At 43.0% G+C, this 27,602-nt stretch overlaps 1 protein-coding gene across 2 annotated transcripts in view; it reads right to left on the bottom strand.

Moving 5' to 3' along the window:
- The window catches only part of zgc:77151 (uncharacterized protein LOC337153 homolog), a 31,818-nt gene extending 4,815 nt beyond the window's left edge, over positions 1 to 27,003 (bottom strand). For both annotated transcript variants that reach the window (XM_063203121.1, XM_063203122.1), the window contains exons 1-9: positions 26,495 to 27,003; positions 18,769 to 19,056; positions 14,516 to 14,684; positions 9,047 to 9,286; positions 7,956 to 8,068; positions 6,380 to 6,527; positions 4,824 to 4,876; positions 4,302 to 4,399; positions 1,745 to 1,895 (exon numbers count right to left, since the gene is read on the bottom strand). In XM_063203121.1, coding sequence (XP_063059191.1) covers positions 1,745 to 1,895; positions 4,302 to 4,399; positions 4,824 to 4,876; positions 6,380 to 6,527; positions 7,956 to 8,068; positions 9,047 to 9,286; positions 14,516 to 14,684; positions 18,769 to 19,056; positions 26,495 to 26,530 — 1,296 coding nt within the window. In that variant the 5' untranslated portion in view covers positions 26,531 to 27,003. The remainder of the gene's footprint in view (positions 1 to 1,744; positions 1,896 to 4,301; positions 4,400 to 4,823; positions 4,877 to 6,379; positions 6,528 to 7,955; positions 8,069 to 9,046; positions 9,287 to 14,515; positions 14,685 to 18,768; positions 19,057 to 26,494) is intronic.
- Between the last annotated feature and the right edge of the window lie 599 nt (positions 27,004 to 27,602).

The raw sequence follows: 27,602 nt of genomic DNA, 5'->3' as shown, positions 1-27,602 counted from the left end.
TTTTTCGGGTAGCAAACAACCGTTAACAAACCAAGGGAGGTGGGTGTCAACCATACCCTTTGGAGATGTTAATTGTTATGCTCTTGGTCAGACCAAGTCTCAGAGAGATTTGAAAGTCGATGATAATCAGGCTAAATTCATTCATAGCTTTCATTATCATAATCAATCAAAAAAGAAAAAGAACATTCTAAATATTTAAAAACATGCTTCAAATGGCCATGTAAATCATTTTTATGTCAATACAATTGTGAAATAGTAGTCTGGCTGGTTTGACCGGTTCAGAGTGCTAAAAATGTTGCTATCGCCTTCTAGTGGAGTAGAGAGAAAAGGCAGCCTGATCATAAATCACACTACACTATGTCAGAATATCTGCCTTTCTGAACTGCAAGCCCATTGTGTAAACAACCTCCTAATATGTTTGAAAGGTACACCTCCGGGAACACCTCCCACTTTTTTCGGGTAGCAAACAACCATTAGCAAACCAAGGGAAGTGGGTGTCAACCATACCGTTTGGAAATGTTAATTGTTATGCTCTTGGTCAGACAAAGTCTCGGAGAGATTTGAAAGTTGATGATAATCAGGCTAAATTCATTCATAGCTTTCATTATCATAATCACTTCCATGTCCTAGGGTAGGGTTCTTAACCTTTTTTGTCTCAACGCACGCCCATACCTATGTCCAAGACAAGCCACGCAACCCCAACCCAAACCTCTACACTTGTATACGCACTAAAACAAAAAGGATATAAGTGATTAATTACAATGATTCTTACTCAAGGCATTAGTCAATACCTTAATGGCTTTCCATGGGGACCAAAATATGATTTCATTTGGTTTTGATTTAGCCTAATTATGATGTTTGCAAGCAGAATTTTGGTCACAACCTCAACGCAAAACAAAATTCTCTGGCGCACCCCCAGAGGGTGCCGGCACACCAGGTTAGGAACCACTGGCCTAGGGCTACTAGACCAATATCTAGGCCCATTCCTTTGAAGTACTGGGGGCATTGAAATGAAATAAAACTATGCACTCAATGCTGTAGTATCATTGGAGAATCTTTTTGTTCTGTGGCGCTACACAAGAACAGAAACCACAGTCACAGACCAAGGGACCTCAACACAGAGCTTCAACAACTAACAAAACAATTGAAAAAAGAAAAAGAACATTCTAAATATTTAAAAACATGCTTCAAATGGCCATGTAAATCATTTTTATGTCAATACAATTGTGAAATAGTAGTCTGGCTGGTTTGACCGGTTCAGAGCGCTGAAAATCGCCTTCTAGTGGAGTAGAGAGAAAAGGCAGCCTAATCATAAATCACACTACACTATGTCAGAATGTCTGCCTTTCTGAACTGCATGCCCATTGTGTAAACAACCTCCTAATATGTTTGAGAGGTATTTAAAAAATTAGTAAAGCACTTATCTGCAGTATTTTAAAATATCTTTGCAAGTATTACACTAACATGCAAGTATTTGTAAAGACATGTTGAATTCTACGACACATTTCACAAGGTCTCCTGACAGACAGGTCATACAAACCCTCAAAAAGAAGAAAGAAAAACCAACAACAACAAATAAATAAACAAAAAGATTTCCTACAGGCGAACCGATATAATAGCATGTACATTACAGAAGTTACTGCATGCAACTAAAAAACAAAATTTCTGAAATATAATAGAAGAGGAATATTGATATCAGATGTTGAAGGTCCATAATGGAGCAGTGCATTATTGGGCCACGTACTGGGGGTTTGGGGGTAGGTGCTGGAGGTGGGAGGCTGTTCTTCTTCTGCAGGTGGAGCGGAGGGCGCCCCCTGGGCCTCTTGGGTAACACCACCTGGGCCGAAGCAGGCTTGGAACCACTACACAGGGACTGCTCAAAGGGCAGCATAAGCCTGCAGAGAGTGGGGGAGAGAGGTAGAGAGAGGGGGGAGAGATTGATTCTGTCATTCTGTTAAATCTACTCTGTCACACATCCTTTCTTCCACTCGGTTACATAATTGTTTAGGAGACAACGTCCTCTATTTTCACAAGTTTTGATGGAAAAAGTAATTGTAGGCTTTACTTAATGCCATCCCACTACTCTAATGCTTAAAGATGGAGCACTTCGAGCCTAACAGAGATCAGGGACCCGTTTCTCGAAAGCATTGTTGCTAACCAGTTAGCAACTTATTAGGTTTCCAATGGGAAATTGTATGGCAACCAAGGAAGTTGCTAACTTTGTTAGCAACGATGTTGTCAAGAAACGTATCCTGATCTGCTGAAGCAGTGTAGGAGGGGGTTGTCAGTGTGACTACAAAACAGCCATAGTTCAAACAAGATTCTCGATTAAAAATCAATTAACTGTACTGAGCTGGGCCGAGCTTGAATCTAAGGCATTTCTGTATAAATCTCTGAGCTAATTAAAAAGACATTTGAGTCTGACAGAAGAGTGTACTCAGAGAAGAATGCTTTGGGGCTGTTTAGACTGCCTGTCCTTCTTCTATGCCTGGCAATTACATTTTAATTACTGTGCTGCACGCAACAACAAACCAGACTTCTGTGACAACTCATTTAAAGTTAAAAGTCGTTTTAAGTTTTGAACACATTTTTTTCCTTCACTGGGTCATAAGCCAACTCGCTGACAGCTAGTGCCTAGCGACACCTACCATTAATTTTTCACTCGATAACCAGTCAAACAAAAAATTGATAGAGTATGTAGTTTTTTAGTAGTTCATTTCCAGAATTTATGCTGCCCATTAACAAATTCCATACTGTTCATGAATATTGATCACCAACATCAATTTTTAAGCATTCAACATGACTTGGAAGTGTACAATTTTCGTATATGAACAGGAGAATCTTCTACATGTCCGCCATTTTTAGTTGACATCTTCGGCCGCACAGTACTTTGGAGAGTAAATACCTGCAAATACAAGTTTACAGTCCTCTGCTGAGCCTCATAGAAATTAATCTCATTACACAGTAGCAGTCACCATGGAGATGACATGACTGGAATTCTTGCTTGGCGCAGGCCAACTGCCTCATAGGCCACACTGTAGGGGCAGGTGTGGGTGTGTGAGCAAATGTAAGAGGGAATACCATCCAGTCATCTCAAAACAACAGCAATCTGTAAACCACAGAGATGGACCTTCCGACACGCACGCGCACGCGCGCGCACGCGCACGCGCACACGCACACGCACACGCACACGCACACGCACACGCACACGCACACGCACACACACACACACACACACATCTGCATTACACTGCTTATGTAATAATGTATTCTGCGGAAAGTTGGCCTCCAGAAATATTTGGGTCTACAAAATATGTTCCTTTTCAAGGATACCGTTCAGTGTGGCCCGCTGAACAAGTATCTGCAATTGAACAGTTTGTAGTGAACATTAAATCTTTGCTATTCTTAAGAAACTCCCCATACAGGCTATAATTTTTTTTATAATAGCAGTATCTTCTTGTCGAACCATTTATAACTTCCCTTTTGCACCAGTATTGCTGTCTGACAACGTCTTTTCTGCCTTCTCCACAGCAGGTGTGGAGGGGTAAGGTGTGGCCCCTGCAACACCCTTTCCCTGGTACTGTTTGCTCAACAGGGCTTCATAGCACCCGGAATTGCACATTGCTGCTTTGAAGTAGCATTATCAGGTTGGGATGCCATTAATGCACCAGTTCTCCTTTTTGACAATGGGCACATGTCAATATGCGAACTCCCGTCCTCCACTTGTGCTTGTGGCCTCGTGTTTTGCTGACGCCCCGCTTTCGTGGAGAAACCAAGTTTCAGCCTAGCCACAACAATTTTTGGGGGACTGTTCTTCATTCACCATCCTGATTGCTAATGAGGAAATTATATTAGAATTGTGCTTCTACAAGATCTTGAATTAATTTTCTGCCGTCAGTGACGCCATCATGAGATCACAAGCAGGCAAGTGAGCAAGGGAGGACGGAAATCAGCATATTGGAATCCAACCAATGTCTGTTTATGTCTTGGCCAGGGCAGGTGTAGAGAACACAGGTGTGGCCCGTACACCCACCATTTCCCTGGTACTGTTTGCACAGCAGGACTTGATGGCACTCGCAATTACATAGCGTAGCGTTGCATTAAAACATCACTGTTAATCATTAAAATGAATTATTGTTAATATATTTCATTTACACCACTGTGCCGGTGACGATGTCTTGTTTGTGTCTTGTCCAGGGCGGGTGTGGAAGACAAGGTGTGGCGCATACGTACGACGCCCACCATTTCACCGCTTGTGTTTGCACAAGAGGACTTGATAGCGCTGTGACTCACTAACTCACCTCTCGTAGTGTCTCCTAGTGCAGGTGGCGGCACTGGTGCTGCCGGGACTTCCACCCAGCTCATTGTACACAGTCTTCCACATCCGCTGGTTAGTCACCTGGAGGGGGACAGGGAACAGAGGGAGAGAGGGAGAGAGAGGGAGAGAGGGAGTGGGGTATAGATGGTGAGGGGCGGGGGGAGATGGGGTAGAGGGAGATAGAAGGAGAGAGAGAGAGAGAGAGAGAGAGAGAGAGAGGGGTATAGATGGTGAGGGGCGGGGGGAGATGGGGTAGAGGGAGATAGAAGGAGAGAGAGAGAGAGAGAGAGAGAGAGAGAGAGAGAGAGAGAGAGAGAGAGAGAGAGAGAGAGAGAGAGAGAGAGAGAGAGAGAGAGAGAGAGAGAGAGAGATGTTTAATTGACCCCATTTCTATCACAAAAGACACCATTAGACCTTGTTTGAAGTAAACTTTGTTAAAAAGTGAAGTGTGTGAGTGTCTGTGTGTGTTTGTGTGTGCTCGGGCGCGCGCACGTGTGTGACTCACATTGTCATAGCCTCCAAGCTTCTTGACCACGTTGTACATGAGGAAAAGGTCAACTGTCGGGTAGAAGGCAAAGGGGGAAATAAGAAACGAGTACAACATCAAATACCTGTTAGTGCTCTATCATTTTCTCCATGGAGGCTGGGCAACACCAAGGCAGGAGGCCACAGGCAAAAGATAAGGATGGGAGGTATCAGTTTGACTTGGACACATGTTTCCATTCACGCATTGATCAAAAGTGTTAATTGCCAACCATTTGTTGTGCTGAATAACTCGAATAGATTACCAAGTGTCAGTCAATTTCAATTTAATAGATATGTAATCATGCATGTATATGTATGTATATTTATTCTCTGAGTAACTCAGTTTAAATAGACCTGCACTAAGTCGCAGTAGCAAACAGCTCAAAAATTCTTACGAAATAGCTACCAAGAAAACCAACATCACTTATCTCTAGGGGTGCACCAATACCACTTTTTTGAAAACCGATACAAGTACGAGTACATTAATGTGTGTACTTGCCAATACCGAGTACCGATATGATACCTTTTACCACCAAAATACAATAAAAATAAATGCATGGCCTTGTTTTTTTCCACCTGTGATATTTTTATTGTCCATTTCCATGTAGATTTAAATGTTAGTAAATGTATGAGGTGGCACTTTTTTTCCATGCTGCTTTCAAGTCCACAGAACGTGACAAGATTTTGCATTTTTTTGTGTAATAGCAGTATCGTTCCTGGTATCGGCAAGTGCTTGATGAGTACGAGTATAATGAGCAGTATCTGGTGCCGATACCGATACCAGTATCGGTATCGGTGCATCCCTACTTATCTCTTTACTAGTATGAGACTTAGATTAAGATTTGTAAGGCTTGTTTGGGGATTTCAAACTAAAGGGGCAGATAGTGCACATTAACAGGCAAGGGAACTCACAGTTAGCCTGATTATCATTAACTTTCAAATCTCGTACCGAGATTCTGGTCTGACGGAGAAGATAACGAATAACGTTTCCAAACGCCATGGTTAATCCGCCTCCCTCGGTTTGGCATTAGTTTAAACCTAACATTTTCTTAGTCCCGATAGAACGTCTCTGCTTAAACCACGTCACTGCCTTGAACACACCTCTACCCAGGGCAAAGTTCCCCAGCCCTCCGGAGCTCAGAAAGTACTTGCACTGCTCTTGGCCTGATTAATTTAGCAACGCAGAATGTGCTGCGTCATTAGGAGGGCGTAGCCTGGCTAACTCACAGTAGCATTCACTCACTTCAACACCCTGCATGACAAAGCTGTGCAATTCAGGTCAATCAATATCCCTACTCATACACCCGTGTTGGGAACTCTCACTCTTTTTGAAGCTCACATTTCATTGAGCAATTCCCGTACTGAAGCGATAGAACTTACTCATTACAAAGTCAAGATTGGGCAAAACCCAATGGGTAAACTGCGAAACCAGTTTGCCCACGGCTAACAATAAAGTAACCTGACTTGACTTGATTTATACTGACACAACTCAAAACCCTGAATGGAGGAGTTGCATTGCAAGGCGGGCACACTCACTCTTTTTGAAGCCCAGATTGGGCACCTTGCCGATGGGGGACCCGCGTCGCTCCATGAAGCTGAACAGCTGATCCAGGAACAGCTGCTGCTCGGGATGCTGCATCCAGCCGCCCGACCACTGCAGCTCCGCATCGCCCAGCACCGTGTCCTGCACAGAGGAATGCTTACATTACATTTACATTATTACATTACACTTAGCTGACAGTTATATCCAAAAGGATTTACAGTTATTTAACAGGGCATTGGTTGCAGTCCCTGAAGCAACGTGGAGTTAGGTGCCTTGTCTTATGGAGAGAGCTAAGGGGATCAGGATTCGAACCTGCAACCATCTGATCTTAAGTACACCTTAATAATTATTAGGCCATGGCGGCCCCTACATTACCCATTACATTATATTATAAACACATTATTTTTTTAATTAGAAATATGTACTATTCAGACCACTGCAGCTCTGAACTGCCCAGCACTGTCTCCTGCACAGGGGGCATACAGTTACCTTACATATTAAAATATGTGTGACTGACCAGCATATTCTCCTGCACTGAGGAGTGGGGATGCACAAGGACAACATTACATCATCTTATAAGTGGATAAACCCAATGTGTTGACGCCCAAAACATTATTTTAAAATGTGATTTTCTAGTCCATATGTAGAACTTAAAGTTTGTAGAGTATGGCTTGCTCTTATCCAGATAATTTGTTGTTTTCTTGGGTTTGGGTGCTCTTTAGTCCAAGGTATTTTGCATCCAGGTTCAAGAGTGAGAATAAATTATCTGACTAAGGCACTCCAATTTAAAATGTCTTTATTTATTTGACATATGTAGAACTGTCAGAACACTGCCTTGCCCAAAAAAATCTATAATTTTTGTTGGACCGCATTTAGCATTAATTTCGGCACAACTTTGCTGTGGCATTGTTTCGTTAAGTTTCTGAAATGTCATGTTTGTTTCCATCCAGTGTCGTATTAATTATTGTACATACTAAAAACCCTGAGGTCCTGAGGAATCTTGGAATATGTCCTTCCTTGAGCAACGAAAACAATCCATTGATGTAACAACCGGGTCATTCAGTATGTATATTCAGGTAGTAAGAGGACCTCATTTTTTGACCACATACTGATTGATGAACATAGACCTAACCAACTGCAGAAATGCAAGATCATATCCAGATAGATTGTTATTTTGCACAGTCGCTGTATTCATCACATATTTGTAGGCCACTTCTACGATCTGAATTGTATTATCATTTGCTGTGGAGTCTTGTATGTATTCCTGTCAGATGGCTGTGTGAAGTAGAAAAACTCGTATTTCCACCTCTGTGAGGAACAAAGGCTGGAGTGTATTCTCAGTGTATGTGGGGACTTATTTCACACTTTATGGCAAAGGACGCGCTCAACTTCTTGGAAAAACGAAAGTCTTTGGGTGCGCGATAAAATGTATCAACTTAAGGAAGAAAAATCCGCACTCACAAGCTGCGTCTGATTATTTATTTATATTACCACCATGGTAATATAAATAAATAATCAGACGCAGTTTGTGAGTGCAGATTTTTCTTCCTTGACTTATTTCACACTCACATTCATCTGCTCTTTCCACCCCTCTCCCTGTGGAAGGTCAGACTGCTCAGGGATCCTGGCATAGATGCCACGTCGCTTACGGGGCCTGCCTTTCAAACGCAGAGACGGCCATCCTGAGAGTCAGAGACAGAGACAGAGACAGCACCAGAAGATGTGAGGGAGAGAATCAGGGGATGAACTTAACTGTCAAATAGTTTCAACAACTTTCCAAACAGTGTACCTAGTAAATAACTATTACAATACACTTAGAAATCAGCTGACAGCATCATCGTCTGACTGCCAGAGAACGCCAAGATAAAAGGGTCAATGATGTTTTTTATCTCACACGTCAGGTGGTACAACCACAGCTAGTGACCATAAAGAATTAGCAATTGGTAATTAAAGCGGCCCTAATATCACTGTTGATATTTTGCTGTACTGTATGTAGTATCCATGCAGTATAGTGTGTGTGTGTTTATGTGCGTGTGTGTGCGTGCGTGTGCGTGCGTGTCCCCTCACCGAGCTGTGCTAGTACGCTGATGTTGTTGCCGAGTGTGGGAAGATGTCTCTGCAGTATAGTGTGTGTGTGTGTGTGTGTGTGTGCGCGCGCGTGTGTGTGTGTGTGTGTGTACGTGTACCCGTGCATGCGTGCGTCCTCACAGAGCTGTGCTAGTACGCTGGTGTTGTTGTTGAGTGTGGGATGTGTGAAGATGTCTCTGCAGTATAGTGTGTGTGTGTGTGTGTGTGTGTGTGTGTGTGCGTGACAATGCGTACGTGTGTGTGTATGTGTGTGTGTGTGAATGCGTATGCGTGTGTGTGTGTGTGTGTGTGTGTGTGTTTACGTGTGTGTGTGTTTGTGTGTGTTTACGTGTGTGCATGCGTGTGTGTGTGTGTGCGCGTGTGTGTGTGTGTGTGTGCGTGTGTATGTGTGTGTGTGTACACATGCGTGCGTGCATCCTCACCTAGCTGTGCCAGTACGCTGGTGTTGTTGTTGAGTGTGGGGTGTGTGAAGATGTCTCTGCAGTATAGTGTGTGTGTGTGTGTGTGTGTGTATACGTGTGTGTGTGTGTGTGTATACGTGTGTGTACGTGTGTGTACGTGTACGTCCTCACCTAGCTGTGCCAGTACGCTGGTGTTGTTGTTGAGTGTGGGGTGAGTGAAGATGTCTCTGCAGTAGAGGACGCGCGTGTTCTGCTGCACCATGGATGCACGGATGTCCTCCAGCGTCTTCAGGTGGGGATCCTCCTGTTGCCACGCCGACGCCGACCCGCCCAGCTCCTCCACGCGCTTCCGCAGCGAGCGGTAGCGGCAGTACTGCGGGTAGCTGAGCACTCGCACGCCCACGCCATCACCTACACAACACAACGCAACGCAACACACAAGACAGACCCCTATGTGCATTAGTGGTTTGTGATTCGTTCATCCAGATCAGGAGAGCACTGAGCAGCATTACCGGGCGGTAGCTGAGCACTCACACACCCACGCCATCACCTACGCAAGTGTTTCTCAATGGGGGTGCTACAGTCCCCCCAGGGGGCACTGAGGAGCCCCAGGGGGTCATTGAGAAGGATACAGTTGAGAGGGGGCAGTGCCTAGTAGTCATTGGGGGCATTAGTCCATTTAATTTGTTCATATTAAGGGGGTTGTTGAGAGACTTATCATGAGGTCAAGGGGGCGTTGGGAGGCTTAGGATGAGGTCAATGGGGCGTTTGTTCAAAAAAGGTTGAGAAACACTGACCTACGCAATACACAACACAGACAGGCAGAGAAAGGCATGAGTGGTTTTGTGATTCAGTGCCCTTCACCCCTATAGTGGGAGTACTGGGAGTAGCTGAGAACTACTCATGCTCAAGATGTCGCTTTCAGAACACACAAGACAGGATTTGTGGTTTATGATTGGTTCATCCAGGGAGATGAAAGCATCGTTGCTAACCAGCATTGAAAGTATCATTGCTAACCAGTTAGCAACTTACAAGGTTTCCAATGGGAGATTGCATTGCAACCAAGTAAGTTGCTAGCAATGATGTTGTCAAGAAACGCACCAGGAGCCGAAGACCCTGAAGCCCAAGCCTCCTTGTTAAAAAAAAAAAATGTGTTGTAAATTGCCCTTTAAACGACTGTTTTTCACATTTTCTTGGGGAGAGGGTTTTTTTTTGCGGTCTGCGCCCAGGGGCCCATGGAGTCATAATCCATCCCAGCCAGTGACCACTGGAAATATTAAGTCAAGTGTGTAGTCATCCCACCTGAACATCAACCTCTCAGTACAGCAGGAGGCACTGTGCTGAAAGAAGTCAACGATTTCAAATACCTGGGCTCATGGGTCAACTCTACTGAGCAAGATCTAAAAGTGAGGAAGGCACTTGCGTGGAGGGCCCTGAATGGTATGGCCAGTGTATGGAACTCCAATCTCCCCCGTCCAATCAAACTCAGCTTCTTCTACGCGACAGTAGAGTCCGTCCTCCTCTATGGCAGTGAATGCTGGACCCTGAAACCAACCCTAGAGAAGTCCCTTGATGGGTGCTACACCAGGATGCTACGTGCAGTGCTTAACATCAGTAAAAGTGCACATGTAACCAACAAAATCTTATACGAGGAAATACCAAGGGTGAGCGAGAAGATAGCTGTAAGGAGAATGAGACTCGCAGGACATTGCCAAAAGCACCCAGAACTGCCAGCCAGCAAACTGGTGCTATGGGAACCGTCACATGGGTGCCGGTTAAGAGGACGTCCCACACTAACATTTGTGGACCTACTGAAGAAGGACGCCAGAGCCCAGAGTACCAGCGAACTGAAAAGATGTATGGAGAATCGGGATGACTGGAAGCAACGATGGAAGGCTCGTCTGAGGACGACCTAGAGAGTAGTGAGCGCTTTGTGTTTATGTAGAGTAGACCTGCGGAAGATATGCATTGCTGCGGGGGTGGAATTCCTGTTGACTGGAGATTGAGGAAGTGGAGCTCACAGCTGACCACTGACTAATACTGAAGGGGAGGTCAGCATGGCCCCTTGTACTGTAGACAAGTCTTTCTCTGCAGGGGCTCTACAGCCCCTCAGGGGACGTTATGGAGTCCTCGGGGGGTGTTGAGAAGGAGATAACAGAGAGTCAGGGTGCTCAGCTCAGTTGCAAATGAAAAAAAAAAGTTTAATTTACTTTTAACACTAAGGGGGGCATTGGGAGACTTGCTGTGAAGTTCAGGGGGCGTTTGTTAAAAAAAGATTGAGAACCACTCATGTAGACGTCAGACTACTAGGAGGAGAAGAGTGAAGCTGTGTCTGTGCGTGTGTATGGGGGGAGGAGGGGGTGGCTGAGACAGAGAGAGGGCTTTAAAGAGAACTGTGTGTCTGTTGCAGTTGAAAACTGTATGAGAGAGAGAGAGAGAGAGAGAGAGAGAGAGAGAGAGAGAGAGAGAGAGAGAGAGAGAGAGAGAGAGAAAGAGAAAGAGAAAGAGAAAGAGAAAGAGAAAGAGAAAGAGAGAGAGAAAGAGAAAGAGAGAGAGAGAGAGAGAGAGAGAGAGAGAGAGAGGGAGGGAGAGAGAGAGAGAGAGAAGCAAGAGCATGTTTATATTTCTATGGATCAACACAAGTTCACTGTGCAAGAGAACAGGTTTCTCTGTAAGTGGATATCAAAAGATTCATCCAGAGCCACTGGACTACATGACTACATGATTGATGCATAACTTGCTGTGCAGGTTTTCTGTAGGGATCATGGAAATCAATATACTCAAAAATGCCTTCAATGAAATGCAAAACCAAAGAGTAAGCACTGCAACACCTTTATGCTGTCAACTGAGCCTAAAATTAACAAAAAAACATGTACCTGTAGATCTTGAGAAGACTTCATAGCACGGCAATGCATAACAGCATCTTTTTTTCCCCAATGATTTTTTGGGGATTTTTGTGGATCTAATTTGGTTAGTATGGTTTGAGAGGAGACAGGAAAGTAATAGGGGATAGAGAGACAGGGGAAATAGATCTCTGGAAACTAGCCTGATTATCATCTCTTAAAGACTTGGTCTGACCAAGACCATAACAATTAATGTTTCCCAAATGGCATGGTTGACCCGCCTCCCTAGGTTTGCTACTGGTTGACTGGTGTCGCACAAAGTGGATGAAGTTCCCGTTTTTTCGGGAGATCAGAAAAACAATATTTACATTGTTCTAGGCCTGACTAGAAGCAATGCTGAAGGTGTTGCATCACTAGGAGGGCATGGCCTGGCTATCTGGACACAACCTCGGGCCGGAATCGAGCCCAGGTCTCCGGCGAAACAGTGACAGTGCCCTAACCATTTGAGCGATGGCTGGGGCCATAGCGGCACCTTCAAACCGACTTAGGGAAAATGTATGCATGGGGTTATCGCTACAACACCACATAGGAAGTTAGTAGTCATTCAGTGTCCATTATTCTTAAGCTTAAAAAGAGGAACACAGATGTTGTGCATGATTAAGAAATTGCTATGGTGAAAATATTCCATTGCAACACAAAAGCTGCGAAGCTGAGGATATTCTATAATGTTAACACCAGCTGCCAGCTTTGTATTGAGCTGCCAGAAACTGAACTCACAGAACCCATGCCAGGTCATGTTCGTCATGAAACGATAACAAGCATGACCGAATAAAATAACTATTGACATGACACCACTGTGTAGAATTGTGTAATGGTGTAGACTCTATAAACTGTGATCCCATCAATACAAATCACACTCTTACTCACATCATCTATTCAACAAGTTGGCGTGTTGTCACTATTGAGCTGCAAAGGCGCCGTCATGTTGTTGAAATAGGGGAAACATTTACATTAGTTCCCATGGGAGGAGGATGTTACATTTTAGCTTTATGTCACTTAACAACTAGCAAACTGCACCAAACTTCCTGTGGTCATCTGTAGCATTGCTCTCTCCCACCCCATGAATCAACAAAGCAGTATTTGCCTGTGAGTTTTTGTTTACATTAACACCAATGGGGTCATAATACAGCATTTTTATTTATTTATTTATTTTTGTCAATGGCAATAAAGTCCAACAATTTTCATAGATATCGCTTTCCATCATCTCCTGACACGCTATCTTCAATCATACTCATTCATTGCCACTTCACACAGTACTACATTCAGTCAGAGTTTCTGTCCTCTCAATAAACGCGGATCGGCTGATTTGCTAGTCTGTGCTAGCTGAAGCGAAGCACGCCTGTTTGTTTATCTTCCCAGCACTCAAGTCACATGACCAACGATACCAGCCCAGCGAATCTGATCTCTCAATGCCAAATCAGAATCGTATTCTTGGGCTCTGGCGTCTTTGAGTGCTTCCACCATCCAGTGTTGTAATGTACATGGACAGCGCATCCGCAAAAGGAAACGATATAGAAACAGATTACGGTAATGTAAACTTAGCCTGAACATCCACAGGCAAAAAGCACTGTGATGGGCCGTCTCAGGTACTTCTTTGATCTTGTGGCAGAAAGTGCCGGTAGGTTGCGAGAGGAAAAGGCATGTCAATATTCTGTTAAATACAATACCAAATGCTTTCTTTCTAGTGTGTGTAAATAAATGAAGCTACAATGACTGATGCATCAGTAATACAGTCATGGCACTATTCCAGCAGTCTGACTACCATACTGAAGCCTTGTTTCTCCACTGAATGTAAACACACATCAGCAGACTCAAATTTCTGCATGCTTGCATTTTCTGCAAGCAAAAATGGACTCTGTATTCCAAAGAAGGATAACAGTGCCCTGCCTTTGCAGTTTGTGTAAAACTACTGAGCTAACTGAACTAGAAAGCCACATTTCTTAATAATGGCTGTAGTGCTTGCAGCTCAGTGAAGGACACTTGTGGTTTTCCATATATGGCTTGCGACACAAGACCTCGTGCACAGAGAAAAGAAGGCAAAACAGGTTCGCCCTATAGTGAATACAGAGCAGGGGAAATTGTATTGGTGTATTATCTCAAGGTTGAGCCATTAAATACAAAGAATGGCATATGTGTTAAAGACACATAAAACCAAAGGTCAGCTATAGCACCGGATACACCATCATAAGAGTGATATTATTGAGTCAAATAGCTCATACTCTCATGCACAACCAGGCAAATGTATTTCAAATTAAGAAATCAAATGTATGCAAATGACTCAATGAGGCAGATAGACAAAGTGACAGAAAGACACTGTAATGCTCACACCTTGCGTCAAATTTGTTTTGTAGGTGAGGGTCTGTGTTAAGAGTCTAGACAAAGTACTTCTGTAAAGAACTACGGTCAAGTGATTAGATGCTTTGTTTTCTTGATTTTCTTTTCAATTGCTAACAAATGACTCAATGGGACAGACATTCAGACAAACCAACAAGACAGAGACAGACTGCTACAGCACCTCAAAACACATCTTTTCTTGGAGGTCTTTCAATGCTAGCGTCCACAAGCACACCCACACACACCTACACAGATACCTTGTTAAGCAACCTTGGGTGTTTTGAAAGGCGCTACATATGAAAGTATTATTATGAAGTTATTTATTATGAAGTCACTGTGAAGTATTATTATTATTCGAACATATTATGATTAAGTCATTATAATTATGATTTTCATACAGTACCTTGTGTGTTCTCCTTTGACTGCTCTGCGTCTGAGGAGGGGGAAGTGGTTCCGAGCTGGTGGCTGCCATTCACCCGGCCGCTCCTCCACAGTGGGGGCTCTGTGCAGGCCCATTTGGCCAAGTCGTCTACGCGCACCACAATCCTCTTGGACACCGCAATCACCTCGTCCTGACGCGCAAACAAACAACATGGATATCATTATTGTTAAACAAGCATGGAGACTACTATTCAACAGACAGGGAGATCATTATCAAACAACCAAAGTTCAAAAAGTGTAGCTGCCTCTTCGCTTGGTGTTCATCAAAATACTTTCAAGGTGCAGCTGGCCCAGATTATTGTATCATCATTATTAATATATTATTACAGAAAAAAACACACATCACCACATGGACCATTATAGGCATGTGTAGAAGAATACAGTAGACTACAGTAGACATGGTTTAATTAATAGAGCGACAAGGTGGTTTCTTCTGCTTTCATCTCACTATTAAACAAACCATAACTCATCAGTGAATGTGAACATTTGCGAAACAGCTTTTGAAAAGTACAAAATATAAACAAGTGCATGCATTAAGTCTTTATTACCAAGCTAGTTGCATTCCAACATTTCTTAAAAGCCTCGCAAATCACATTTCCAACAGCACTTGCCAAGAGCAGTGGAAATGTTTAAGAATTACAAATAATATTGACGACGAGTGAAGTATCTAATGATACCGTTATGTCCGTTTCTGTTTGAGTCACTCCATGCCAGTGTACCGCCTCAGTCATGCCCTATATCTGTTCCTCTATTCTCATGTGACTACACTGCATACATTTGTACATTCTTCCATGTACCCACTGAAGTCTGCCTAAGCACCCCAAGTGGTGGCCCTGCCGTGGCCTAACGGTAGGTCACTGTGTTACTACGCTGGCGACCTGGGTTTGATGCCGACCTGGGTCATTTGCCGATCCTTCCCTGTCTCTCTCTCCCCACTCATTTCCTGTCTTTCCTCCACTATCCTGTCAAAAATAAAGGCAAAAAGCCCTAAAAAAACACGTACCCTAAGTAGTATGTATTCCTAGTTGCTCTATGCATCTAACCGATCTATGCCTCCAACTCTTTTTCCGTTAGCTTGCATGTGCAGGGTCGCCTGGGAGACTGCCCATACTTCCTGTGAGGTTATGCAGCATGGTGTAGAGCAAATTTCATATATTTATCTCTCCCTTTTCAAAACGTACACGAATGAAGAAACAAGAAAAAACCACCTTCTGCACACTTGAATCTTTTTGTCCATTTAATGGCTGGGCTTTCAGTCAGAGGCCTTCCTGAGGTCCTTGTTTGTGCTATTAAATGAACAGAAGGATTAAAGTGTGCAGACGTTTTTCTTTCTTGTTTCACAGTTTTTGTTAATGTTTGGCACCTTTTAAATCGTGAGTGCGGTGTGATCCATTTCAATGTGAAGTGAAGTGAAAGCCCAACTGGGAAACTCCAACTCCCATTGTCATTGCGACACAGCACTCCACAGCACACAAGTGTTCACTGCACACAACGAAATTGCATTTATGCATCACCCGTGCAAGGGGGCAGCCCCCAATGGCGCCCCAGGGGAGCAGTGCAGCGGGACAGTACCATGCCCAGGGTACCTCAGTCATGGAAGAGGATGGGGGAGAGCACTGGTTAATTACTACCCCCATGACAACATACAATGAAAATGAGCATTTCTAACAGCTTGACTGAAGCGGGCGTAAGGCGATGATGCACTAGTTCTGCAATTGGCTCTCCTGATAGCAAAGTCTTACAGTAGGAAGGACGAGTGGTCTGATTGATGGCAGCTTGGACCAATAGTATACAGACACATATGATAGACCCGCCCCTTGAGAAGTCACTGAGTCTTGTAAGCATGAGAGCCAGGCTACAAGACCACAGAAGTGTCATGAAAAACCAAACACGTCTTAATCATGATATGGAACTGTCGAACATCAGCAGATTGTGTTTCCCTTGTAGAGGGAAGCAGCTTGACTTACATGTCACAAGACTGACTGGGTAAATCATTAAAAAAAGCAGACAATCCCAATCAACACTGACACAGCATTCAGTAATGTGAGTCCAGTAAATGTGAATTTTGAATCTCGAATTCCCTGGTCCAGTCACCATCGACCAATGCTGAAACGGATATTGTGATGAAATGCCTTTCCTCGTCGCCCATCCCTAAGGCATATAGACACACAAGAGTACCTTTACAGCAGTGGTAGACTATCAGAGTTGGACGCTCCCATATACCAGAGATCCGATCAACCTGAGTTAGTTTTGACTAGGAACAACAATATAACACCCCAGCCTGGCCTGCCTCTCACGCACACGGGGACACGCACACGCACACCTCTTCAGCTTATTTTACATTTCATTTCCTACACAGCTCACACACACAATGGCTGTTATGCCTAAAGTCAGTCATATATCTATTCTTTCTTTGGAGAGGTGGTGAACTAGGAAGTCATGCAGTATTGTGTGTTGTTCATATTCCATCATAATAATGGAATCATGCCAGGATGTGCCTTAAAATGGCAGAATATGAGACAACAATAAAGACTAATCTTTCAAAAAGCAGTGGGCCTTCGCACCTCTGTCTGCTGTGATAAAACATGAGCAGATATTTTCACAATGACCACTTGAGGAAGTCAAACAAGTCATACCACAACACCCAGAATTCCCCCCCCGAACTCAGTGACCTCTGTCATAAGGCATACATCAACAGTCATTCATTGAAAAACTTAATTTCTGCAAACACACACACACATACACGTACATACTCCTTTGCATCATGTGACAACGCATGAGTGTACAAGAACTCCAGATGACATTTGCAAAATGGCGTCTAGTCCAGAACATGGCAGCCTTAGTAGCCTGTCGACGCACACTGTACTGTAATATCAATGTGACCTTCTAAAACCACAATGCACACCAAACGACAACACCACCCAACAAGACTACACTACACCATATCAAACTGCACTTTACACCCAAAAATAGGGCTTGTGTTCAACATCAAACCAGGTACACAGAGGCTTTGCAACAAAGAGAAACTGAGAGCAAAACACCTTTCACCTTGACTAGGGTCACAGAAAATATTAAGAATTTATAAATGGCTCATGAATACAAAATATATTGTACATTTAGAAAACAATATATTCTAAATATACTACATGTATATATTTTGTATTCATGAACCATTTATTATTTCAGGGGGTTTCATATCACATTTCATAGGAAACTGCTCAGCACAGCCTTTCCCAGGATGCTTGTCATAAGTTTTTTTTCCTCTATTTTAAGATTTGTTTTTAGGACTTTGTGCCTTTACTTCGATCGGACAGTAAACAGTAGACAGGAAATGATAGGGAAAGGGAGATGGGGCAGGGCTGGGAAACAACCCCCGCCGGACCCATACACGGGTCCCCATGGGCAATGCAGGCCGAATACGGGACGGGTCTCTACAATGCAGGAAAAAGAAAACTGTCAATCAAATCAACCATAACAAATTACTGACACTTTAACCCATAGTTATATAGTTAGTGAGTTATACACCGGGTGTTGGTTACAGTCCCTGGAGCAGTATGGGAATAGGTGCCTTGCTCAAGGGCACCTCAGCCATGGAGAGCAGTAGGGAGCGGAAGAGTGAGATTCGAACCAGTAACCCCCTTATCTAAAGCCCATGTCCTTAATCATTAGGACACGCCTGTCCATTTGGGGGAAACACTGAACCGAGTTTGCAACTGAGGGAGAGACTGGGGACTCCGTTAACAACATTGCTAAGGCCAAACCCCCATGTACGTAATTACAATAGGAAGCAATTACCTTCTTGGCAGTGGAATTTGGACTGGCTCTCACGAAACAAAAAAAGAAGCAATAATCCATCTGTAATCTGCAGATCTTTACATTTACGTGGAGACTGCAAAATGAAACCTATTCGGACGAGGCAGGAAACAATGTATGCTTAGTGCACCCCTCTCACACAAACTTATGACACAAAATGTGTAGCATTTTTTTTCTTCATTCCATGTCTCAATAGTAAAAAACATGTATATTTGCCAAGTCTAATCTTTTCCAGCTCTCACACTGGTGCTTTCCTCTTTGGCTGGATACACACACAACACAAAATCAAAACCACATATTAGTCATTGCCCTGGCGCCTGCTGTCTCCACACACACACACACACACACACACACACACACACACACACACACACACACACACACACACACACACACACACACCTCTCCATGGTCCCTGGTCCTGCCCCTGGGCGTGTCCTCAGGTAGGAAGTAGAGTCTGGAGCTGGCCAGCAGATGGCGCTGTGTCTGGTCCTCCCACAGCAAAGTGACCTCGGCGATGCACACCGGCTCCTGGGGGCTGCAGCGAACAAAGTAGAAGCCCCCCAGCTTCCACACCCGCCCAGGGCCCCCAGGGCTGCTGCCCCCCTCCAACTCAGCAGGTCCCCCTCTGCAGCTCACAGACTTGTAGAAGGCAAAGGAGCCTCGAGAGCAGCTGGGAGCACCTAACCACTGGAGGGACAACCAGAGAGAGAGAAAGAGAGAGAGAGAGAGAGAGAGAGAGAGAGAGAGAGAGAGAGAGAGAAAGAAAGAAAGAAAGAAAGAAAGAAAGAAAGAAAGAAAGAAAGAAAGAAAGAAAGAGGAGAAATAGTTTTTGGGGTGTAAGGGAGAGGGAAGACAACACAACATTAGGGGGAAAGTCAAAAGAGTTGATAACTGATGAACGAGCTTTGAAAACAAGAGGGAAAAAAGTCAAGTAAATTGCTTTCAACTACAGCTCCTTTTGACTTGAATGAACGACAATCTTCACAGGGATCAGATGAGAAGGTAGATGAAAGACACATGAGGGAGGGGGAGGGTGGACTTGAGTTAAGGGAAAGAAAAATGTGGATTTCAAAAGGTTGTTTTAAATTGGTTTAATAATGTCCGTCTTTAACATGCTAATAAATCTTGCATGATGAGTTGCGTTACAAAGGGTGTGTACTAGGGATGCAAATTATCGATTAATTCATTAATCATTAGTTGATAGTGTTATCGATCGACTTTCGATTAATTGATAAGCGGCGTTTTTTCACCTGAATTTCATAGGGCCTTTTAAAATATCAGCTGAATAGTTAAAACACTGAGTTCAAAAAATATATTGTTATATTAAATTATATAATGAGAATTATATTATGATCATTAAGCCCATATTGTATTTTATTGTATGATGTAATATTATATTATTATAATATAATTATAATTATGCATTAGGAAAAGAAAGCTGTTTTCTATGGCATCTCCACACCACCTTTGGGGAGGCATTGCCTTCACCCAGGAGTGAACTAGTTAGAGCTTGAAACGGGCCTAAAAACTAAGACCCGGACCGGCCCCAGCCCGAGAGAACTCCACCCGAGCCCGCCCCGGCCCGTATGATTGACAGCTTCATAGAGCCCGAACCCGTTTGCAAACCCGACATTTTTCAATTGTGCGCATATCAAAGCAGTCAACAATGAGTCATTTTTGCTGAACATTTCTACGTTTTTTATTCAGATTAGTTAGCCTACAGAAGTTCATGAACTTCAAGGCTAAAATAAATGATCTGCCCCAAGTTAAAAGAAAAATAAGAACAGCAACAATAACCAAAAAACAGCGGTATTTTGTAAACATGACCCACGTGAGGTAAATAAAAAACGTGCCCTTGATTAGGCCTAATCGGCCACAATCGCCAAATTATAAATGAAGAACATCCACTGTAATAGGCATAGAAATTAGCCATTGGAATAAAATCAAATTCAAATCAGTTTAAAATTAAAATGGATTGTATAACTACAGCCTAGGCCATAAGATAGGCCTACTAAGAAAATGTTGGCTTAGCTTTGCCGCTCTTCCCCCCACCAACGCCACCGTCAGCAGCTGAAAATGAATAAAATAATAATTATTATTAATAATAAAGTAATGCCAACATTAGTCCATCAACTATGAAAATGTTCCAATTGTTACACAATATTTAGCTATAGTTTTAAATAAAACGTTTACTCACCAGCAAGGCTACATGTTTTTGTGGAGGAAGATTATGGAATCCACTGTGGATGGCTTCAGCGCTGTTCTGCGCTGGGTGATGGTGCGTCCAGCAGCGCTGAAGACTCTCTCGCTGCTGCTGCTACTGGCAGGGATGCACAGCACTGATCTCGCCAACTTCGCAAGTTTGGGGAAAGATGTTTTATTGATCTTCCACCACTCGAGAACATCCTCTTCGTTTTCCATCACAGCCGTCTCTATGTATCGAGTGACCTCGTCATCTTCCCATCCAGGTTGCTGTACATTTTCCCATTCGGAGAAGTGTGCTCTTTTTGCTGGAAGGGGGGCTTCGACCTGGGGTAGTTCCACATCTGGGTCTTCAGCAGTGGCACGTAGAAGAGTGCGGACATGTGCATACAGGGCATTCCTTTCTGTGGGTGTCATCATTCTCATCTGATTGAATTTTGGCCAGAGGAACGTTGCGATCTTGTGCAGGTCCTGTATGATCACTTTCCGTGCCAGCCAGTCTTCGTGTCTTTTACGCACGACAGCTTGCTGTGGGGAGTCAAGGGCATTTGGTTGACAGTAGCGCTTTTTTTTTTCGACCCAGAGGCACACACGATTTAGTGTCGGGTATTTGTCTCCCTCAAGCTCTCGCTGTGCTTCATAGAATGGCCTTAAAAAGTCTATCAAAAAGCCCAGTGTGTCCGGTGCGATTTGGTCCAGGCGCGCTCTCTCACCGCGTTCCTCCAACTTCTCGAGGAGCTCCTGATACGTGGCTCGGATAGATGTTAGGGTGAGGTACACCGTGCTGAAACGAGTATCACCCATTTGTAGCAACGTCGTTGTCAATTGTGCAGCCAAGCCTGACTGTTTGACGTACCTAACCAATGCTTTAGCAGCAGTAATAGTGCCTGCTATGTCGGGAGCGCTGTCGGGGTTTGACAGCGCAGTGATGTCAAGACCATGACGAAGAACTGTATTGAGTAGGTGGTCGATGCAGTCCAATCGCTGATATGGCCGCAGAGCAAGTTTAATGTTTGCGCCCTCATCAGTCACCCAGACAATTTTGTTGAGAGCAGATGCATGAACGCCAAACTTTGTCACCAGCAGTCTGAGTATCTCCCGTCTGATATTCTCTCCTGTCTTTGCCTCCTCGATAGGGAACATCGCAGTCGTCAGTGTTTTATTCACCAGCTCCATCTCGTTGTTTATGAAGTGGCATGTGATTGTCAAGTAACTGATCTTGCGATAATCATCTGTCCACATGTCTGTTGTCATTGCTACGGTGGAATTTTGCAGCACATGATTAAGCGTCTGCACCAATTCATCCCTCTTTTCCTCTGCCATGTCAACGCACCGGCTCGCAATCGTCTTGTGGGTGGGGATAACGGAACCGGCCGGCACCCTCCCGAATGCAGCCCCAACATAAATCAATTCTTGGGCCAACTCGGTGAACCCCTCTCCATTGACGGCATTAAAAGGCCTAATGTCTTTGCAGCAAAAGCTGACACACTTGTCGGTGACTGTTTGCTTGACTTTTGCAGGTATGGCCTTTGGTGCTGTTACAAACATAGACATAGACGTTTGGCTTTGATCAGCACGTTTACAGCTTCGCTCAACATGCCTGTTTAGGGAAGAATTACCAGTTGTCTTGCTGTCATACTTTAACATCACGTCGCACTTCTTGCATTTGACATACCCCACTGCCTCGTTTTTCTCATTGTGAACGTGCTCAAAATGTTTCCACACCTCCGACCTCGCATTTACTGGCTCGACCAACATGAATTCGCCAAGGGCTAATCTCCGTTTAACTTCTTCTACATCCATTTTGCATCTACTAACGCATGCCTGTAGATCGAACGTTAGGCGTATCATGTGATCGCATATTTGCCGCGCATCGGCTTTCAGCCCGAGCCCGAGCCGGGCCCGCTTGGAATATTGAAATTAGACCCCGAACCGGCCCGAACCCGGCAGGTCCTGTTGGGCCCGATCGGGTTCGGGCAAATATTTCCACCTCTAGAACTAGTAGCCCCACGCCCCCCTCTGTCGCCTTGCCTATATGACAGACAACGTTGAGTGAAACGTGATCAGACTCAGGACTTGTCTGCATATGTGTCAGCCAACCACAAGCATTTTAATTTAATACGCTTCAAAATAAAGAAATGCTATATGTTGGGTAGTGTGTTGTTGTCCATAATGGATAGTAATGTCAACAAAGTTCGTTTCTGAACAAAAAAAAGTTATTTCCTGTGTCTGTAAGGAGAGCTAATAAGCTAACAGGCTCCATTGAGAATGAATGGAGCTATGACAACAACACTTACAGCTAACAAGGATTCACCTGAAATTGAACAGATGGTGCTCCTCTTCATGCATGGTCATATATATTCATGCCCAGTTCAGCTAATACTAGTCTTGATATCTGACAGGGTGTAGTGATTAAAATTACAGCTCACAATTTGAAATGACTACGTTTGTGATTTCGCTAGTTAGCACGCTAAGCTAACCTAGCAAGCTTAACCCTACAGTAAAATGCTGCTTGCAGTGACATTTGCCTGTCTTGAAAAATCGTTTTTCTCATAATCCAAGTAGTAACAACTTACACCATTTGACTTGGCATAATCACAGATTCAAGTACACATCTCCAAAAGACCCACAAGAACTCTAGAAGTTGCAATGACGATTTAATAGATAAAATCTGCGCACCATGGATTTGAGTAGGACTAGAACTAGAACCACTCAGTCTCTAGCGCCCTCTAGCGGTTAATCGCGATTAATACATTTTAATCGAGCAACCTCTTGCTCGACAACTAATCTAAAGTCGATTAATCATTTGCATCCCTAGTGTGTACCGGTATTTTATTTGTTGATCACTTGAGTGAGTTTTGGGTTAGTTGTTAGGCCCCAGAAGGGCCAAACCAAGTAACAAAATAACAGTGTAAGTCGAGAAAATATAAGCAAGGATACAATGAAACAAAACAACCTCAGGTATCAGCTATCGAGTAGCAAGACAATAAATATGCATGGCCCCCTTAAATATCCAACAGGACCAGTGTATAACGGCCACAACAGCCACTGCCTGAATTGACAAACTGCTACTTCAGCTAAGGAAGCCAATGTTTAAAAGTGTGTTCACACATGGGCTTAAAAGATATTAAAGGGTGTTGTATCCGTCCATACGTCTTGCTATTCTATGTGCAATTCTGGTCTTTTTTTATTACATTTCTCTTCACCTTTTTGGCCTTGCCATTCACTAATTTTGCTGTGCAATGACCTGAATGTAATGACAACTGTAGCTTTGAATTTGTGAGGACAGTATAAGGCCTAGATCTGTCAATCAAAAGCTACAGTAGACATGATTTGATTGTTACAACATGGGGTTAGTGCAGCAGGGAAACTGGACAGGAAAGTAACAGCTTGAATTAAGTAAATAAAAAAACCCTACATTTAAAGTTAACCACCAACCACCAATAGTGAACCACCAACTTGCACTAGCTATGTAAAATGTTCACACACCCTTAGTATTCACAATCTAACGATATGTAAGCTTATATAAGGCCAGGGCTAAGAAAAAAATGGCCTGAAGAATATAATCTCTTTGCTCTCTCATCTCGCCTGTTCTTTTCCTGTCTGACCAACAATAGCTGGAAGTGCTTTTATTTTAGTTTGGGTGATTTTTAGTTTGTCTCCCCCTTAGCTGAAGCTTTCGAAAAAATATAACACAAGCAATAAGAAGGCTGTATCTACAATGCAACAATGCATGTGAAAATAAGTTCACTTGAGAGGGAAGATACCGTTCAATTTTATCCAATGCTGAATTTATTTAAACAAACAACGTTTCGGCCAGTCTTTTGGGAAAATAAGTTTACAAAATCTACAAGTTATATTATTAAATACAGGTTGTATTTGATAGGAAACAGCCTCAGTGTTGCACAGTTTTTAATTTCTTTAAGACTTACAATGGGCACTTCACATTTGTTCCACATCAGTTTTTTTTAAATAAGCTCTGTAATTCTGAATAGCCACATAGAATCAGAGCGCCAGGGCCTCAGCTGATCTATTGCAAAAACAGCCCTGCCTAGGAATGATGCAAACAGCTCCTAAAAACCATACACACTCAAGGTTTAACATCAAACTATTTGGCTGCTTCAAGCAAAAGAGCAATCTGGTGAAAAAATACAGCATTCAACTGGAAGTATGGCCTGTTTTGAAAACACATTCCAATGCCTTAATCTACTTACTAACATATAGTGTTGTGTTTTATTGGGGTGGGATGTGATACATGTATATGCATTGTGTAGTTTATAAGTTTAAGTTGAAATGGTATGCATTGTGTTAGAATAAAACTATTTACATAGTTTAAACTGACTGCAAAGCAGAATTGTGTATTAACTAGGGCAGGGTGTGTCGTTTTTTTTGGGTGGGGCCCGTAGTTAACATTTGGAAACTCTTGTTTTTTTTTACAGTGTCAAATATTAAAGCAAAATTCTCATCTGATGGTCTGTTTGAGAAGAGACTGTGCCACGCTATAATAGGCTACATAGTAAAGGCAACAGGCTACTTGATATTTCCAAGCTTAGTCCCAAAACATGGCCGCAATGACTGATGTGCTCTTCGCTTCCCATGTGGAAAAGTTGAAATAATCTTTACATCCCCCACTCGCAGAATCCCTCCCCCACTGTAGTTAGCAGCAGAGCAGCAAATCCGCACGTCGATAGGACGACCGACTAGTGGCGGAAAGCAGCCAGTTCACAAAAGCCACAAATGAGTTAAGACTAGGCTACATTTTTTCGATGTAATGGCTCTTGTAAAAATAGAATCGTTTACACGCCTTAAGTCATACTAGTCTTCGTGGCATTGTTTAAAGGGCTTGATCGGTAGCCTATAAGCAAAACTGTGCTTCTATCTACAGTTTTGACCTTGGCTCTGAGCATACACGACGAGATGTGTTTGTGGTAGCTCATTTCAATCAATGGGCGATAACATTTAATAATGACAGACAGTGGAGTCGTTTAAATGCAAAATCGCTGTGACCACTGCAATACAATACTTATCCCAAGTTCAATTTATAAACAGGGGGCACATTGAACATTATAACACGAGCAATTACAGCCTCAGAATGAGTTCAAGCGAATAATTCCATTGGCTTGCTTTATCTGGGTTGCACAATAACAAAATGATATTGTGAATACATACATGAAATAAAATGTTCCAGTCGACCACCACGTCAATCTATGGGTATTGCCATCAATCAAAAAAATCCTTAAAATGCTGAAATTCAACCGTGACCATATTCAACTTTCTATTAGCATTTATATGAAACTTGCCATCATGATAGGACTTTTAACGAGGAGTAACTATAACAAATCAGCGGGCTACTGATAAATTGTACCGTGTTTTAAAGGGGGCCCTGACCACTTACAATGGTATTTTGATATTACATACTGCTTGGATTTTGTCGTTTTAACGATTGCATGCCAGAGGAAGGTAGTTTTTGAAAAGCAAGTGAGGATAAGTGGGGGTTGGGGTTGAAGTGAACCTAACTTAGCATAAGGTATTCGACACGACACATAACGAAATTAATTATTGACCGATATGGATGCACTAAAGATGAAAACCAAATACATCAGATTATTCAACTCATATTACAAAGACGATCTAAGAAAAATCGCTTGATTAAAATGCAAAACCAGTATGCTAGTTCGTCAATGAATGTCGCAACTTGGCCAACTCAAGCTTGGCGAAGCCAAATATTTCTGAAAGTCTTGTTAGCTTGACAACTTTGAATAGTGTCTTCAGCTGAAATTGTTTCGATATTACAGGTATATGCGCTAAAAATGTAATATGCAACATTGTCCTATGGAATTCTCACTAGACCGTTATCAACATTTCAATACAATATAATTTTACAAAAATATACAATATGAAATAAAGTTCGTATTGAAGTTACCTGTGACCCATTCTGCTCCATTGCTGTCTTATACATTCCCCTATTCCCTGTTGGTACCTCCTCGGCCTCTCATGTTTCACAGCCGGGTACTCACCGGCACACAAACAAATGCTCCAGGAGAAAAGCCTTCGCTTTTTTGTGAAAATAGGACAGGATTTAGGTGTGGCCAAAGTCAGTGTGCAAATGTACTGCTCACTGTTAATGGCGGTATTGATTTATCAAAATAATATCAATTGATATCGCATGGCCCTGGCCGGAGATATTGAATTCATGGCAATTCGCGATTATAGCATTTAACTTCCTCATTATCGTCCAAGCATACGACTGAATAAATCCAAAATATCTTCCACTACCGGACTATCGGAATTAAATGATTAATCCTGTGCTTCGGAGCATGAAGGGGGCATGAAATATTTTAATGCCCCCATGAAATTATCCGTTAAATTTTCGTTGATCTTGCGCAAACACATGGCAACTGAACAATATTAGTGGCAACATCTCGGGTAAACTTTCATTCGGCTTCCTTTCGTCACGTGGCGCACCACCAGGAAATGATAAAGGCCCAGTGGAATTATCATAGAATTCAGACACACGCGCTATACATTATCTGTACATTTTTATTTTAGCAACAAAACAACAATATTTCGAATCCATGCGATCTGAAATTCCCCAATGCTTTTAATGATACTTATTTCATTTGATAATAAATACGATAACAGCATGGCCATTTATAACATTCCGTCTAATGACCACGAGAGGGCGCCGCTGTGCCTGCCACATCTACATCAGAGAGGTAGAAGAACTTTGGTAGTTCTATTGCTCACTTTTCCAAAGATGTTATAACAGGCTACAAGAAGGCTAGCTGTGCAAAATTCACTATTAAACAACAATAACAATTGGGCTGTTGTTGTTATTATCATTAGGCCCATTAGGTCTATTATAGTGGTGGTGGTGGTGGTGGTGGTGATGTATGCAATAGGCCTACCAGCATAGCCTACTGTAATGAAGACTAATCCTAGGGGCTATATGTGTTCCGAATCGGAACATGTCGAAACCATGCTGTGCTAATACCTCATTGAATGTTTTTATTATCTCTTGTGGGTGAAGT

The sequence above is a fragment of the Engraulis encrasicolus genome, chromosome 7, assembly GCF_034702125.1.
Source record: "Engraulis encrasicolus isolate BLACKSEA-1 chromosome 7, IST_EnEncr_1.0, whole genome shotgun sequence".
Classification (NCBI taxonomy): Eukaryota; Metazoa; Chordata; class Actinopteri; order Clupeiformes; family Engraulidae; genus Engraulis; species Engraulis encrasicolus.
This window is presented reverse-complemented; position numbering and strand designations above follow the sequence as displayed.